This window comes from Ornithodoros turicata, chromosome 1 (genome assembly GCF_037126465.1).
Source record: "Ornithodoros turicata isolate Travis chromosome 1, ASM3712646v1, whole genome shotgun sequence".
Taxonomy (NCBI): domain Eukaryota; kingdom Metazoa; phylum Arthropoda; class Arachnida; order Ixodida; family Argasidae; genus Ornithodoros; species Ornithodoros turicata.
In genome coordinates this window covers 69253073-69271536 of record NC_088201.1, presented here as the reverse complement: position 1 = coordinate 69271536, position 18464 = coordinate 69253073, and the positions used below count along the sequence as shown (strand labels likewise).

At 44.8% G+C, this 18464-nt stretch overlaps 1 protein-coding gene across 3 annotated transcripts in view; it reads right to left on the bottom strand.

The window, feature by feature from the left end:
* LOC135378375 (CKLF-like MARVEL transmembrane domain-containing protein 4) overlaps positions 1-18464 on the bottom strand; it is an 86294-nt gene that overhangs the window by 20738 nt on the left and 47092 nt on the right. For 2 of the 3 annotated variants that reach the window (XM_064611410.1, XM_064611408.1), the window contains exon 2: positions 6434-6585. In XM_064611410.1, coding sequence (XP_064467480.1) covers positions 6434-6585 — 152 coding nt within the window. Of the gene's footprint in view, positions 1-6433; positions 6586-18303; positions 18446-18464 lie in introns of those variants that run through there. The other variant, XM_064611409.1, reaches the window with a different exon arrangement.

Sequence of the window (18464 nt, the reverse complement as noted above, 5' to 3'; positions counted from 1 at the left end):
AACAACGTCTGCTCAAGTGAGTGAGTCGTCGCCACAAGTCAACGAGAAATCAAACTCCAATGGCATCCGACTTCCCAAGTTGCAACTGGTGAGGTTCCGCGGCGAGCTGTCAATGTGGGGAACCTTCTGGGAGCAGTTTAAAGGAGCAATCCATGATAACACCTCACTTTCCAAAGCAGAAAAATTCTATTACCTACGGTCCTTGCTGGATGGACCTGCAGCTACCACAATTTCTGGTCTCCAAGCAACGGAGGAGTGTTATACAGATGCCATCGAGGTGCTGACAGAACGTTTTGGTGACAAAAAACGCATAGAAAGGGAACATTTGTCAAGGCTTCGAACACTCCCGCACATCAAATCATCACGTGATGTGTACGGGCTTCGCAGGCTGTACGACCATGTTCAAACGCATGTCCGAGGATTGAAGGCGCTGGGTGTAGCAAGCGAAAGCTACGCATCGATGATGTGTGAGATCCTTCTCTCGAGCTTGCCTACAGACCTGGCACTGGACTATCAACGCCAAAAGAAGAGACTTCTTTTGTATGACGCAAGGGGTAGTTCAGACAGCACGGAGACATCCTCGGAACCTGAAGGAAACACATCCGGTGAGCTAAAAAATATCCTAAACTTCATCAGAATCGAAATCGAGAGCATGGAAGGTGTCAGCATGACAGATAAAAGGCAGGACAGTAATTACGGACGCAGTAAAGACGCTCACAAAGCTCGTCCACCGTCATCGCATGTTCTCTACAACGCCACTGGGAAAAGAACAGAAGCATGTATCTTCTGCAAATCCGGAACTCACATGACAATGAAGTGTAACAGTGCAATGCCGTTAGAAGAACGCAAAGGGAGGTTAGTAAAGGAACAGCGATGCTTCAGGTGCACAAAAGCCGGCCACCGATCACGCGAATGTCGTTCCGGAATTGTTTGTGCTAACTGCAACGGGAGACATGCGACTTCCCTATGCGATCCAAACTGGACAAGATCAACTACCAGAAAGAATGATTCCCCGAATGGCAAACAAGATGCCACCGAAGCTAAAGTGCTATCTGCGAACATGGCCGCACCTGCAAGCGAAACCCAAATTATGCTTCAAACGTTTAGGGCATTTGCCGTCAACGAAGACAGCTCTGTCTACTTCCGCGGAGTTATCGATGGCGGCAGTCAAAGAACATTTATTCGTGAGGATCTTGCCAAATTGCTCAAGCTAGATGTTATTGATACAATAACGCTACGTGTAAATACGTTTGCCAACGCCAAACCTGCGAATGGCAGCAGGTACAATGTGGTCCGAGTGCGCGTGAAGAGTCAGCACACTCCAACCGAAGTAACGCTTGACGCCATCGTGATACCGTTTATATGCAATGATCTCACCCAAACACCGGTGGAGAGCGAGTTTGTAAAAGAGGTCCACCACGACGGAGGTTTCCTGGCTGATGTGATTTTGCAATCACCATGTCCAACGATCCACGGTGTGAGCTTTCTCCTTGGATCCGACCAAATGTGGAAGCTTCTTACCGGCCAAGTGCGGAAATTGCAGACGAACGACCGCTTGGCAGCCATCGAAACTGCACTTGGATGGACGTTCCAAGGTCCAGTATGCAGAAGAGCTTCCGTGGAGCAAAACGCAAACCTGGCTGTTTGTGTTCTGAGAGTGGACACAACAGAAACGTGCCTAACAAAATTTTGGGATCTGGAAGCTATCGGCATTACGGACGATCCTAAATCTCCAAACGAAAGTGAGGCCGAAGTTATGCGACGTTTCACTGATGGCCTCAGACGCAACGAAGAACGGTACATTGTGTCACTGCCATGGAAGGAACATCCCGAAAAACTTCCCGACAACCGCGAGGTGGCCACTACAAGATTAAAGAATTTAACCAAGAAACTGATCAGAGAAGGCAACATGGACGAGTATGATTTGGCCATACGCAACTACATAACGGACGGACACGCAGAAAAGGTTCCCGATGTTGCAACAAACGAAGCACAACCGGTGTACTACATGCCCCACCGCGCTGTCGTGCGAGAGAATGCCACATCAACAAGGCTACGAATAGTGTTTGACGCCTCATCGCACGCACCTGGGAAAGCTTCACTTAACGACCATCTTGAAAAGGGACCAAAACTGAACTGTGATTTGCTGCCAGTCCTTCTCCGTTTCCGAACGTATCGAGTTGCTATTACCGCTGACGTACGCAAAGCATTTCTACAAATTGAAGTACAGGAAGAGGACAGAAATGCACTACGCTTCCTGTGGTTCACCGAGAAACCGGAGAACGAGAAACCACTGCCCCAAATTGAGGAATGGAGGATGACATGCGTTCCCTTTGGAACAACCGCGAGTCCGTTTCTGCTCAGTGCTACACTAAGACAACACCTCAACACAGCCAGTGACTGTGACAAGAGCATTGCAGAGACATTGGCAACGTCATTCTACGTCGATGACCTCCTGACGGGGGCAGACAGTGATTCCGAGGCACTTCACATCTACGAAACTGCGACAAAACTTCTCGGAACAGCAGGAATGAAACTACAAAAATGGGCCTCAAATTCGGCAGCATTGGATCATAAATTCAACAGGTACAACGAGGACGAGACAGAGAACAACAAACTGCTCAACAACAGCGAGATCACAAAGGTCCTTGGGCTCGCTTGGAATAAAAGCGACGATAACTTCAAATTCACGGGATGCAACCTGCTTGAAGTTGTCGCATCTTCTGCGAACACAAAGCGCGCCGTCCTACAGGCATCTGCTCGACTCTTCGACCCATTCGGAATATTGTCACCTTACACTATCCGGAACAAGATTTTGTTTCAAAAGCTATGGGAAGATAAGCTGCCGTGGGACTCGCCACTACCACAGGCAATCGCTGAAGAATGGAACAGCTGGTGCAGTGAGCTGCTACAGCTCAAGCATGTATCTGTCGACCGCTACGCAATGCGTGGAATTGAGGGCCAACCAAGGCGGCCACAGCTACACACGTTCACCGACGCCAGTCCCCTCGCTTACGGAGCATGCATATATCTACGTGCAGAAGACTACTTCGGCAACGTCAGTGTATCCTTACTTGTCGCCAAAGCCCGAGTAGCCCCAATCAAGAAATTGTCACTACCGAGGTTGGAGCTAATGGCGGCACTCGTCGGAGCACGCCTCGCGAAGTTTACGTCAGATGCCTTAATGAATCTAAAACCGGAAACATGGTTTTGGTGCGATTCTACTATAACGCTGGCCTGGATCAACAGTTCACCGATCAAATGGAAGCCTTTTGTCTGCAACAGGGTGCAGGAGATACAGTCTCTCACGGATACCAAGAAATGGTCACATTGCCCTGGCACACAGAATCCCGCCAACTTGCTAACTCGCGGGACAACGGTCAACAACATATCTCACAGTGATCTATGGCACAAGGGTCCGGAATGGCTAGCGTCGACGCAGCTCCAATGTTCGCCTGACACTCATCAAGCGGACGACGAGGCGTCATATGCGATTTATGAAACAGGAGAGGAGGAGCGATGTATCACCAAATCAGTGGCTGTGCACCTAGTTCTTGAGAAGGCGCCACCTCTTCTGGAAATCGAACGAATCAGCCGGCTACAAAGGCTCCTCCGTATCACCGCATGGATTCGAAGATTTACAGGGAACTGCCGCAACGCAGCCAGCGACAGGAAACGAGGCCCTTTGGACACGTCTGAGCTACACGAGGCCGAGGAGTATTGGTTAAAACAAGCAGAGCATGATGCGTATTTTGAAGAGATTGATCCACTCCGTGAAAATAAGAAACCGTCAATCCAGTCCAAAACCCACGTATGTACTTCGATTGCGACTGGACACGAAGGGTTTCCTGCGACTCGAAGGACGGCTGCACTTTGCGTCAGAGGCAGAAGGTACAAAACATCCTATTCTGCTTCCAAAAGAACATCCTTTGACGAAGATAATTGTTCGAGCTGCTCATCATAGAGTGCTTCACGGAGGTGTGCAGGACACGCTAACTGAAATCAGAGAGACATTTTGGGTACCGCAGGTACGGCAACTGGCTCGCAAGATCATTGGTCGCTGCACGGTGTGTGCAAAAGCGAAACTGAAAGCGGCACAAGCACCCACCGCACCGCTTCCCGAAGAGCGTATCCAACGAAGTGAGCCTTTTGAGATCGTCGGTGTCGACTTTGCTGGACCTCTCTTGCTCAAAACAAAAGACGGTGTCGAAAAGGCGTACATAGCACTGTTTACATGTGCTGTCACCCGCGCTATACACCTGGAACTTGTACCCAACGTCAGAACGAAGTCTTTTCTGATGTCATTCCGAAGATTCATGTCCCGAAGAGGCATGCCAACCACCATCTACTCTGACAACGCCAAGACATTCCAGAGAGGTTCCAAAGAAGTGAGAGCAATGTGGAAGGCTATGAGAGATTCAGAGGTTTACGATTTCTGCTCGACTAAAAAAATCCACTGGAAATTTATCGTGGAACGAGCCCCTTGGTGGGGCGGCTGGTGGGAACGCATGGTAAAATGCGTAAAAATATGTTTGCGAAAAGTCCTTGGACGTCAGTCGTTAAATTTTGAAGAAATGTCGACTGTTCTGACTGAGGTGGAGGGAGTAATAAACTCTCGCCCATTAACGTTCATTCCGTCAAGTCCGGATGAGCCTCAGACACTATCTCCTGCGCATTTCCTCATTGGGAGAAGAATCACCGCGCTACCGAAGTCACCACTGGAGACAACGCCACATTCGTCCCGCACCGATCTAACTAGAAGATGGAAACATCGTCAGCGACTCGTTGATATGTTTTGGGATCGCTGGCGGAAAGAATATCTTCTGCAACTTCGGTCGGCTCACCAGGGTTCAGCAACAACAAATATTTTACGAGAGAATGACTTGGTTATTGTGCACGACGACAGATCGCCACGCCACTTGTGGAAGATCGCACGAATATTGCAAACACATGCTGGAAGGGATGGTCATATTCGTTCGTGTACCCTGCGTTTGCCAAGTGGAACCCTGTTGCGCCGTGCAGTACAACATCTGTATCCATTGGAATGCAGGAGTTCTTAACTTCAACACCCCATTTTGCCGGCCGGGAGGATGTAACAGAACACGAACTCAACGCGAATGGAGGAGCGGACAGTGACAGTGGACAATTTATGGCCAACCGTTTCGGGACGATCCCCCACGCTCGCTCCTCACTGTAACGCCGTGTATTGTACATACGTGTATCGAGTTTCAGTTCTCTCCCTCTTTGTACAGACTTTTCTCTTTGTAAATAAAGACAGTTCTAACCCAGACCCCAACTGGTAAAGACGCTTCTTGCTTCTGTGCTTCGCGCCAATTAACGAGGCTGCGAGTTTTGCAACAGCCGCAGCAAAGCGTTTGAGTGGTGCAAACGGTTCCGAGACGGCCGTACATCTGTGCAGGACGATCCCGGCCGGGGTGGCTCAGAGCCCAGAGAGAGCCCAGTTCCTGAGAACATCCAACGTTTTTCCACGGTTTTCTGGGACAAGGCTGGCGTTGTTCATGTTGATTTTCTGCCCAGTGGTACCACCATCAATAGTGCATATTACGGCCAGGTTCTCAGGGATGTGCATAAGGCCCTGAAGCAGAAGCAGCCAGGCCTCATCACCAAAGGAGTCCTCCTCCTACAGGACAATGCACGCCCGCATACCGCACATCTCACGACATGCACCTTACAGGAACTTGGCTGGGACTTGCTACCACAATCCCCCTTACAGTCCAGACCTCACTCCCAGCGATTTCCATCTCTTTGGGACACTGAGGGCGTTCGTTGGGGGCTGCCACTTCAGCTGCGACGACGAGGTAAAGAATGCGGTCCGATCATGGCTGCTACGCGCCGGTAATGATTTCTACACTTCTGGCATCCAAGCCCTCGTGAAACGCTGGAACAAGTGCATTAGTGCAGCTGGAAATTACGTTGAAAAATAAAACTAATTTCTCGCCTGTAAGTTCATTTTACTTTTGCGAAAAATGAAAAGTCTCGGTTTGACTTGAACGCCCCTCGTACATCGAAATTAAGAGAGAAAAAAGGTAAAACAAATCGTCCTTCTGTGGTAACAGCTTGGTCGGGAGCTTCTCGAAGCACTCTACAACTTTCTAATTGACATATCAGCCCTTAAACCAATATTTTGAAAACACAGGTTACTAGTCTGATCTAATTCATTAATTGGGCACAATGGAAGAAATAGAGATGACTAGGATACACGACTGCTAACAACATTGAGTTGGTTTCACTCACTTAGAGACTCTTTTTTTATGTCTTGCTACATGTTAGTTGGGTCACCGTGTAATATGACCACCATACCTTAGGGATTTCTGCCACAGGTACTTTGCTTAAAAACACCTATTAACCTACAAAAAGCACAGTGACACACAGATGTAGCCAACCTGTCAAAAGGTATATCGGAGTTGCTTACCAGTTGCGCAACCTTCAGAAGGCCAGGCACGGTGCGCAAATAAGAGGGATCAAACTGAAACCCAGCGGTCTTCGTAGTGGTCGATGTCACTGTCGTGGTGTGAGAGTCCGGGAATCCTTGGCTCTGCATCTTCACCTTATTACCTCGTGGCTCTGTATTGCCATAAATGCAGGTAACACAATTAGGATATCCACAAATGTGAAAAGTAATATGGTAGGACCCATACATAGTGAAGATATGGGTGCAGTGAAGAAAAACTACAGTCCCAATTTAACAGCTATAGATGGCTAGATTTTTTTTTCTCTCTCTCTCTCTGTGTAGTGAAGAAAAGATTAGGCACAAGGTTGCAAGAAAACTACAAAACAGATTTTTCGGTCATGCTGTTGTGTAAATATTGATACTTAGTGTCATTACGGATAGCTTAAGAACTACGATCTTGAGAAATACAGAGATGATGAGAGATGATGATGCCATAAAAAGGCTCACATAGTCTTTTTTTTTTTAAATGACACTGCTTTGTGAAGCAGATGCCGGTAGCACAAAGTGTAAGGACACCGCAAAGATGTCTGGGATCTTCGAAGCAGCTCTGTCTGGCATTGTGAGAAAGAGAGGCAATTTGGAAGACCCTATTGGAGGTGGAACTATCATGAAGCTGTAAAGACTAAGGACGTGTGCACATGCGTATACGAAGAGGGGAGTCAAGTCCTGTAGATCACATAAATAAAATACAGAAGCCGACACTGAAGATTTTTGTTTAAGTTTAATTTGTACAAGCTTTCGTGGACCTCCACGCGAAAGCTTGTACAAATTAAACTTAAACAAAAATCTTCAGTGTCGGCTTCTGTATAGACGTGTGCACATGGTGGAAGACTTTCATGCTGCACTCGTCAAGTGGTTTAATCAAGCTCCCATATCGAACATTCATGTGCACTGTCTGCTTATTGAAGAAAAAGCATTGGGGGTTCTATGATGTGTACGCGTGTAATGTGTATACTTTCCATGAATGTTAACTGGTTGTGTTTAGAAAGCTTTCAGTAGGTCATATGTAGTAGAGACCATTAAGCACTGATAGTAATATGCTATTATGACAAGCTGATATCGTGAAGTTTTTCAGCAATCTGACTAACTTCACTATAAAGAGGTTCTACTGTAGTATAGGCAAAGTGCTACTATAGTAAGCTCTTTTGCTGCACAATAGCGCATGCATTTTAAACTCAAACACTGTCAAGAGACTGTACTTACTTTAAAAGGGTAATCATTTTTATAGCGTCTGCCTGGCTTACATGCTACACAGGATGCCTTTTTAGCTGTGCCAGATTATTAAAAAAAGCTATGAAAGCAGCGTAGGAGCCATTTTTGCAGTGGTGGTATATTGTCAGGAGGGCATTCTATGAAGCATTCTATTCAGGTACGATGATGACAGAGTATGATGAACTAGATGACTAATTACCTAAATTCATCAATTTACTCTTTAAGTAGGGGCTTTCAGTCAAAAGTGAGACAGCAGAATGGGAGACAATCCTTCTTGAGAGCCATTCTATTTTTTTTTTAAGTTCTGAAACAAGCAAGTGTGTTGAAATATCTACTGTCCAATATGGCTACGCAAATGAGCCAAAATCAAAACCACCCGACTGAGGGTATAACCTTCGTTAACCCTTGTCAGCTTATGTGAGCCAGAAAGGTGTTGATATGGCCAACAGATCAGCACAGCTCCAATCATCTCCATCGCTCGGAAGCACATGGACCTCTGACATGGAAGGAGTGCTGTGCTGTCCACACTCCTGAGGAGCACATTTTGCTTTCAGCTCATTTGCGTCGCAAAATTCAGCAATGTATATTTCAACGTATATGCTCATTTCAGGATTTAAGAAAAAAACAAAACAAAAAACTGACTTTCAATGAGGATTGTCTTCGATTCTGCTATCTCACTTTTGTCTAAAAGCTCCTAATTAAATTTAGGTAATTCATCGTTTAGTAGTTACATACTCGCTTCATGAGGATGCATGCCTAGACTTATAACTCAACTGCAAAAACCGTATCTATGGTGCTCTCGTAGCTTATTTGTAATCGAGTGCAGCTAAAAAAAACACCCTGTACAGTGGTGTCATGCCCCCAAGCCAACAACATTTTCACAGACAAACATGTTTTTAATGTCAATTTGTATTTTTATGTGCCCATGAATAAGGTTTTTTTATATCACTGAAGTGGGATATGCGCGTAAGTTAACACTAGTGCCCAGAATGAGACAAAATGTGAGTCTATGTGCACACTTCTGCGCCCTGAAAACCAAGGCTGCCATGGAGTTCCAGGGTGCTTTCAGCAGGAGCTACCTTACCACAACATGAGGCAGAAAGTTGGTTGCGTTACATTATTCATTTTATTTCATTTGTCATTTGTACATGAAGGACCCCACAGAGGTTATGTTCTGTGAAGTCATATAAGAAATAAAACACATCTTACCAATTCAAGTAACTCAAGGAAAAGTTGCTGACACCTGGAATTGAACCTGGGTCTTCTGATTTCCGGTCAGAAATGCCAGTCATTGCCTACATCTAACTAAAGAACTTTCATGCACACACATGAGTCTACTCTTGACTCTATAGCTGTGTTTACATGAATGCGACAGAAGCGCATCTGTAGAGGAAGATGAGGGGTAGGACAGGGCACTGAAACCAGCACGAGGGTAGATGTTAAGCTAGGAAGTTGCACGCGAATAAACATTCTCTCAACCAGCATCACGACGAGCGGTCATACTTTGTAGTCCCATCTGGAACAGCATACACTTGATTTGTCGCATTGAATGCGCTCGTGTAAACGGTCAAATCGCTAGGATAGTGCATCGAATTCAATCCGCCCGACAGACATGGATCGAGACGGTAGATGCCCATCGAAAACAAAAGGAGGATTACGAGAAGACATTTGCTGCGGGGCGAAGAAGTAGTTCAGGTGGCTGTGGGGTAAATTTCCTGTACGAAGATGATGAGTTTGAGAAATCGCGATGGAAACAACAGGTCCGGAAGTGCAGAGCTCTATACGTATTTCCAATGCGACACCATGGAGCGCTAGTTTCAAGCCAAACTCAATGCACATCCTCGTAAACTGTGGCACATCATCTTCATTCTGGTTTCCACTCTGGTTCTTGTCGCATTCATGTAAACGTGGTTCATGACACGCAGACAATACAACTGCCCGAAAAAAGGCAGTCCTCAGAAAAGCCAGTAAGCAACAGGCGTCGAATTCACACTTGATTGCCAGTTAAGTGCGCTGTGTGCCATCCATTATGCTTCACTGGCGATATTTCCAAACCCTCCAGGTGGGGAGGGGGGATTTTGGTGGGAGAAGTGTGCGATGTCAGCCTGCTTGACTACAGCCACTGTGGTTGTTGGTCCGTGAATTTTAATTCTACCCACTCAAGGGCACTTGCTAGCACGCACTGAAATCTCAGCACATGGCACCCCAAGTTTAACATCCCTCATGTAGCCACACAGGCGCACTCAAGCTATTCCTAGCATCTACAAAAACTGCTAGTGTCCGCAACTGGAAATCGAGCTAGCTGCCTTGAGATCAGTGTGCTGGTGCACCAAGCACTAAGCCATCGAAGATGGTCAACTTGTCAAGGGGTTTCTTCCAGATGAACAGAACACTCTCTCACCCTCTTCATGCACACACCTACATAGTTTCTCTCAAACAGACACACAACACATTGGTGGCATCTAGGGAACAACACAGTGGCCAACCAAACACAGAGATTGATACACAGACAGAATGCAAGTCCTACAGTGCCAAAGAACACAGAAAAATAGCAGTTATTGAAAAAGTGACACAGTGCCCATGAACGCTTCTTGATTGCCGGTCAAGAGTGTGGAGGCCTCAGCTTGGTTAATTTCAGTCACATACACCAGCAGCTGGCTCGTGTCTCTATGTATGCACGTGTTCAAAAAAATGTGTAGGACAGAGTGCATGTTCTGACCATTAGCCCTGACATTTTGTGGAGCAAAATGCGTAAGAACTACTATGGTCCGTACACTGTGCTTTGTCAAGGCACGCCTGTAGTGGACAATGCAGAAAACGACGTCGAAGCCCACAATTGCGGCTGTTTGCATAGATATGTTGTCCATAAGAATACACTGAGACGCAAATTTGGTTTAATCATAGTTGTTTTGCTATGCACATAGAACATGCAGTGGCTGATTATTGAAAGCCATGCAAAAATTGAAAGCCATTGAAAATTGAAAGCCATGCACCACAAAGAAATTTCTGCATGCAAATATTACTGCATGTCACATACATTCAACTATGCCCATTATGAGTGAACACCTTGTGTTCCTGAGAATGGTTCCTTTTGCTACGTTTGCGAATGAATCCGAACATGTGAAACCACACTTGCAAATGCCACGTCATTACACTTGCAGCTCCTGAAGAAACTATGGACTGGATTGGATAACTGCTTGTGCAGCAGTCGAAATTTTCTCACCAAATGGCCTAAGTTCCAAATGTCAAAGCAACATTTTTATAGTGTGCTGGTGTTCTCCACCCCTAAACATCATGACTGTGAGAAACTTTCAACGCAGCTGAGTCCAGCATAGAAAAAAGCCTGGGTCTGGGCAACGCAGCAATCTTGCATGTATGTGGAGCATGCCATCTTATCAATGCCAATGAGCTGGTCCATATTTTAGGCGCCTGAAATTGCTCAAAGCGAAATCTGGGAAGGAGATGCGGTATAATTGAGAATACAGATCTTACTGCGTAAGCAAATGCCAAGAAATGTGTTGTGAATTTTAAAAATAAAGAAATAAATAAGAAGGAAAAACTATAACAAGATTTGTTGTCCGTCCCCGTTGGCTCATGGTTGCAGTGACATGATTTTACAAGTCACTGCAATCTATTAAGAGAAAATGAAAGATTACTGTGTAAGGTCCCATGTTTCCGCTATCTCATAACACATACAAGGACGCGATGCTGATATAATGTATATCACCCAATGTATCAGGGGACTGCATACTTTCAAATGTCTATACTGAGCACAATGAGCCTTCCTACTTCAAGCAACAGTTCCGGACCCAAACGAAAACTACATCAGAGCCTACATCAAAGGCTGCTCAGGATAATTGTGCAAAATGTTTCAACCCAATTTGGAACATTTATTTTATAAGCGAATTTTATAGCCAGCAGTTTCGCTGCCGTGATGTTGCTGTCGGCAGCTTCTGGTTTTTATTCTGTCGAGCATCGAAGCCACTGATTCCTGACAAAACTTGCCAATTACGTTTCAGCATATCTCAAAACGAGCCTCAATCTTATTTAGCTCGGCCGCACACCTTCTACTTAGATAGGCAGCTCATGCTTGTGTCACTGTCAAACAGAAGCCAGATATGAACATGTAGTCAATTTTTCTCTCGTTGACCTCCAAAGCTACAAGATTTTGGTGGACAAAATTTTGCGTGTGGTGTTTACACGTAACTCACCGTAGAATATGACTCTAATCTCAAACCCAGTCGACACCTAATCGCAAAGGCTGAATGACATAAAAAAAAATAAAAGTCTATGTCAGCACTGCAAAACAACAGGGGTCGCGAGCAGAATACAGACATGGATACACAGAGAGAGGACAGAGGAAAGGAGTGGGAAACAAAACAGGAAGAGGGGTGGTACGCGTCCTAGGCTGACTTCAGGTGAAACTGCACCAATATCCGACTGACAAGTCTGGCTGACCAACGACTGACGATCTGGCCACTGGTCCAAACCCAAAGTGAATTTCATTTGGTATTTGGACCGAAATAGTATATAAAGTGACACGCTAACACCTGACGGAAATAAAGATGCACGTAAATTACGCTTCATTTTACGCACTAGCATGCACTGCAAACGCATGCACGAGCGATAAGTAGGGATACAACTTGAATGAACTCTTGAGACGTGTGTCAACACAAATAAGCCAGTCTGCCGCAAAGGCGCATACCAATGTCAACAAAGTAGATAGGCCAGGAGCGACGCTGCGCGTTTATTTCCACTTGTGTTCCCTGTGTAGAAATGTAGGGCACGCAACTATTTAGAAGCTAGCCCACATTGCTCCACACCACTCCCGACACACTGCAGCTTCTGGCACAAGCTGGCATCATTCCAAGGACTTGTATGCGGAAGCGAAAAACCTTAACTATATACATTGCTGGCTGGCAGCTCTGTCAATGTGCATTCTTGTGGCCTCCACCGTCGTCCTATACTGGGTATGCAAGAGCTACACGGAGACTGACTTTATGAAGCTACTACACCAGGCAGTGTGTTGTTTTGCTCGACAACTACAGGAAAATACGGACAAATCTGTTGAGCCCTCCACCAGAATAATTAAGAGGGACAGCCTGTAACTGTGGATTCATTTTAAGGTTTGAGCCATCTTCCACTGAAACGTTTGTGTAGCTGCAGTGTGCAAAATTTCATTCAGATCAACAATAAAAACAATTCAGTCGTGCATATTCTGGTTTCGGTTTTACGGTAGCGGAAGCGTGAGCAGGCAACACCTCCGAGGATGTCACAGGAGCATAAGGCCACAATAAAAGTTGCTAAAGAAAAGAAAAAAAGACAGTTGTGGGATTTGTCAAGGTGTAGTCAACAAGCTTTGTCACGAACCCGTGTCTCCGGTGCTTCGCAAAACGAGACCTAAAAGTTTTTCACAGTGAAGTTTTGGCGGAAAAACCTATTGGCTATGACGAATAACTGGCTGAAAGTCTTACTGTATTTCCTGCATGGCAATTCTAAGCATTATAAAAAATTGTGCAAAAGTGATCTTTAGCGTTGGTTTTGGGTTATGTATCACAGTAACAATCCTTTGACTATCCTTAGAAACAAGTTAAAACTTGCAAAGTTCCATGTTCTTCGGCACTTTAAAGGTGCAATCACATCTGGAAACCCCATCTATGAAACAGATACCGTTATGTTCGGCATCAGTCGACAATCTACCTGGTAATTTTTTGTTTTGTTTTGTCTGAAGAGTCCTCCGATAATACAAAAACAAATTTTAAAGGTCAGCACTGCTCCAGCAGCAGCAGAAGCTGTGACAACACTCCCTAAGCAGAGGATTGAGAGCTTGGTGCTCAAAGGATGAAAGGCACCGTCCAGACACCCGTGGCATTCCTTTTCTCAAGGTTGCACCCTATTTGGTTTTTAGGGAGTGGAGCTTTCTCGTTTTCCCAGAAAGGGAATTCCAGCATACTCTCAACATCCGTCGTCTGCTCTTGTCATGTATTCCATCAAATGAACTACGCCACTATCTCGCGTGGGATTTTCGATGCCGTGGTCAGTGGCCTAGGAGGAATAAACTGATACTATAGTTTTGAATTACGACGAACAGATGCAACTACCCCTTTAGGCCTTGTTTTGTGTTTGTCTGTGTTCCGGTCTCAGAACAGCTACTATCCATCATGTTCACCAGATGCCGCTGCCTCCTACTTGTATTGTATGTAAGTGTGTGTGTATGAGAAGAAACATAGCAGAGAATGTGGAGAGAGTGAGTGTGTATCCTGTTGTTGAATGAGGTTCTTGGGCAAGTTGTCATTAAGCCGTGCTAGTGTAGCGTAGTGCTTAGCGCACTCGACTGGCAATCAAGAGCAGAGTGGTTTGATTCCTGATGCTGTCTGGCCTTTTCTTGACAACTGCCACGTTTCACTCCTTCACGAAGTTCGCATTTTTCTACGAGATTTTAACCCAACACATGTGGTATTTGCATCATATTCTTCGCAATTTAGTTTGCATTCTGTTGGATTTTTTCACGCTAATAATTTCATGAAAAAGCTCAGGCAAGTTGCAATGGTTGCATTACAAATGCAGCAGCAAAATCTATGCTGAACAAAGAAGGAAAGGGTACCTGCATATCTTCAAAGGAAGAAACGAGTTCCTGTACACATTTAACGCACATACACACATTTACACGTGTAACCTTCTTAATTTTGTCACACAATATTGCTCTTTGCACAAAAGCAGCATGTTTCGTACGAATACAAACTAACCGAGACACTGCCTAGGAAACACAAAAATAGACAATCGTCGAAAAGTCCCACCTCTGTGTTGCTCTTTCGAATAATCGCCTTAATTCCTTTAGAACAAATTTTCTTTTGCTATTATACTTTACCACTTTACTGCAGAACAGAAGGTAGTAAAATGTTAAAGAAGAGCACTGTCAAATACAAGATAGGGCCACTTGCCCATAAAGCCAACGACCAGAAGCTACAAATCATGTAAGGCACTTGGGTTAAGAAGGGGCAAAGAGAATGATAGCTGTATCACACAGGCACAAACAATGACATCAAGTGCTTCTTATGGGAAGTTTTAATGTTGTTCATGCAATGTTATTGGAGTTTTACTGACATTTTTGTCAACGCATTTTCTCCTTGACGAGTTCACCACAACTCATTTGCCCACATAGTACCTACTCTCGCTCCCACTGTTTGTGCAGAGTTACTTTCTTTATGCATATGACCACTTTCTACCGTACAATACAAGATAGTAGTTTCTTAAATTTTAGTCTATGGGTCATTCCACATGAAGCAATCCAATCACGTGGCTCGACCACCACACATTTTGTTCAATTTTTTTACTGGTTGACAATGTAGAGAAACAAACACCCACAAAAAATTTTAACCCAATTCGGAGGCATTTTCACGTTGAGTGTCGATGAACATCTGGGGCACACCTAAACGTGAGGTGCCTTTGAAAGCTTCTCCTGGGAAACCGACTAAAGGTATTTTAGGTCTGTAAACATCAAAGTGGATGTAAAGGATTGCTCTTTAATTCTGTATGAAGGACTCTCATGCTGAAGCGTCTTTCGTACCGTACTGTGGGCCTAGAAATCCACGTTTTCGCAGTATCTTTGCTAATTTTTTTTACACACGTTCACCCAGTGACCAGCGCCACGTCTACCAAATTTGATGTCCCTACGTGCAGGCAGTGACTCAGAAAAAAATAGCAAACATACTGCGAAAACCTGGATTTCTAGGCCTACAGTACGGTACGAAAGACGCTTCAGAACGGGAGTTTTTTCATACACAATTAAAGAGCAATCCTTTACAACCACTCTGACCTTTACAGACCTAAAATACCTTTCGCCATTTTCCCAGGAGAAGCCTTCGAAGGCAAATCACCTTTAGGTGAACTCCAGATGTTTAGCATCACCTAACGTGAAAATGCCTGCAAATTCGGCGAAAATATTTTGCAGGCGTTAGTTTCTCTACAGTGTCAACCAGTAAAAAAAATTTGACAAGATCCGTGGTGGTCCAACCATGTGATTGGATTGCTTCATGTGGAATTACCCCATTTAAGTCTTTAAAAAAAAGAAACATTCAAGTTGCTAGGAATTCTCAACAAAACCAAAAGATGCACGACAACACTAAGTTCCAACCCAATTGTTTTGTGAATTCGCAACCTGGCATTAAACCATACTAAACGAGGCCCACGTGAAAATCAACATATTATTATTACACTTCAAAATATTAAACACACTTTCAACCTGTAAACTACGTTTCATTCTGTAAAAGTTATACAGTAGTACGGTATATTGATACGAGCATCACAGCATCAGGATGGTGTGATTTAATGTGACAAACGGCTGTGCGTGGCGTTGGCGAATGGCGCTGCTACAATATTTTACTTTCATAAGTGGGATGCATCACCTTCACGGAGTTTAATTTTATTAAAAAAGGAACTGCCTTCTCTTTGCAAAGAAAAACAGATGCATATGGCACGTGTCATAACCAGTCAAATTTTAGTGGTCAGAGTCAGGATGACAGTAGACGATAATGTCATTGTTTGCGGCCCTGTTGCACGGGTAAAAGAAATGTGTGTTGACATTAAGCGCACAAAAAGCAGGAAATACAGCCAGTTTAATTTATGGCACACAAGGAACAGGGAAGATGTTAATGTTCCCAATGAAACATTGCAAACCCCAGCCAACAAATGAAAAAATTACCACTACATGGAAGATGTTACTGATGGTGAACAGCTAAAGAATAATATAGACATCTGTGACAGGTCACCAGATATTCCTATGAACAGTCCCATCGAACACCACTCAACAAAAGTACGGAGGTGAGCCAATACATGTGTTTATTTCTTTATGTCTAAAATTTGACTGGTTATGACACGTGCCATATGCATCTGTTTTTCTCTGCAAAAAGAAGGCAGTCGTTGGGCACTAGTAGAGCATTTGATGCAAGAAAGCCTACAACTACTGGTTCAATTGACATGAGCTAAAGCCAAATAACCTTTTAGACCACGCTAGCCTAATCAAACAACACAGTGTTAGAAAATGCATGCAGTGGGGGCAGCGGTGTAGCCAGAAAAATATTTGGGGAGGGGTTCAATAGGGACCTTACATGAGAGAGGAGGATGTCCCCTCATTTCCCTCTCCCAAATGCACTACCAAAGCTGCACTGCATCGACCAAACTAATATTACTGTACCAAACTTGTGCAGTTTTCAAAGTGAAATGTAACAGTAAACTGCATCAAAGGAAAACTGGGGCCCAGAAAGTAATTCAGCCTCTTTACCACCTGTTTGTAAGCCACAATATGTCACTTTGCTGTTGCAACACTTGGACAATTGGCTCAAGTAGAAGTCTGCTACTTGACGCCTGCTAGCCCCTGTCATACACATATTGGGATTCATCTAACACGCCTCAAGGCACTTTCAAAAAGCAATGTTGCAACATGGTGTTGCCATGCTGCTTTATGCAATGTATGCATACATAATGGCAAGAAAAATAATTAGACATACTCAGCGGCGTAGCCAGAACAATATTTCGGGAGGGGTTCTATGGGGACTTTACATGGGAGAGGAGGATTCCCCTCATTTCCCTCTCCCAAATGCACTACGAAAGGTATGATTTGGGGGAGGGGGTTGAACCCCCTAAACCCCCCCCCACTCTGACTACACCAGTGGGCATAAAGACATACACACATGCATGAAAAGAGCAGGCCTATACCAACACCCTTTCTTGAGAGATGTTGACACCGTTGCTTGTAATAAAATCTGTAGTAGCGCTGTCATGAACTTCCAACTACACAACATCCATCATTTACAACTGAGCACTTGTCCTGCTTGTCCAAACACAAACCTGTAAAACTGCCAGTGTAGCAGCAGTCTTGCAAGTTTTGCAGCAATCATTGTGTCAGACGCCGTGTTTGGGCAGCAGTTTACATTACGACTGTGCTACATAGTATGTCCTTCCACATGCGACCCTAACGCTTAATTAGCTCTACGTGGAAGCAAACCATGGAGGACGGTGTAACGGTATAACCGTCGCATTATGACCAGTAACATGAAATCCCGTCACCAGAAAAGACAGCAAAAGCAACGATAGAAATATTTGCATCACAGGTTACGAGACAGTTTGCCAAAAAAGAACTGATTTTGCGCAAGACCACTTTTAACCAAGACATACTAAACAGGCTTTCCGTTTTCACTCCACTCAGTTCACCGTTGACGTAACGGTCGAGAATGGTAGCGTACAACACAGCGGAAACCTGTTTGGATCGAGCAAGGCTAGAGAGCGTGCGTGTGTGTGTACCGTATTTTCACCGCTCGCTTGTAGGCGTGTCACTATGGGCGGCCAATATGTTCAGTACGACAAGATGTTTTCATCGACATGATAGCCCTCTTGCTCATGAACACCATATATCGATTTTAATCTACAAAATATTGCTGGTTTGGTCAAAATTTCAATCCAGGTCTCATCCAGGAACGCGCAACAAATGCTAAAGGTGCAATTGAGGGTGCCGAAACAACCTTATACGGGCGGTCAAACGAGCTGTCCTACGGTCAAGTTTCGTTTTTATAAACGAACGAAAACGATGTGCGTACGCGGATATAATTAAACCGTTTACTCACGCTGCTTGTTGAGATAGTTTGTTTCTTCGCACTACCGAGCTTGAGCGTAAGGTTGCTTACATAAAAAAAAAGTTTTTTCGGCAGAAGGCTGCCACTCGAAGGCTTGCTCTCTCTAGCGTTCTTCTCGACGGGTAAACAGCAAATGCTTTGCGCGCAGCACA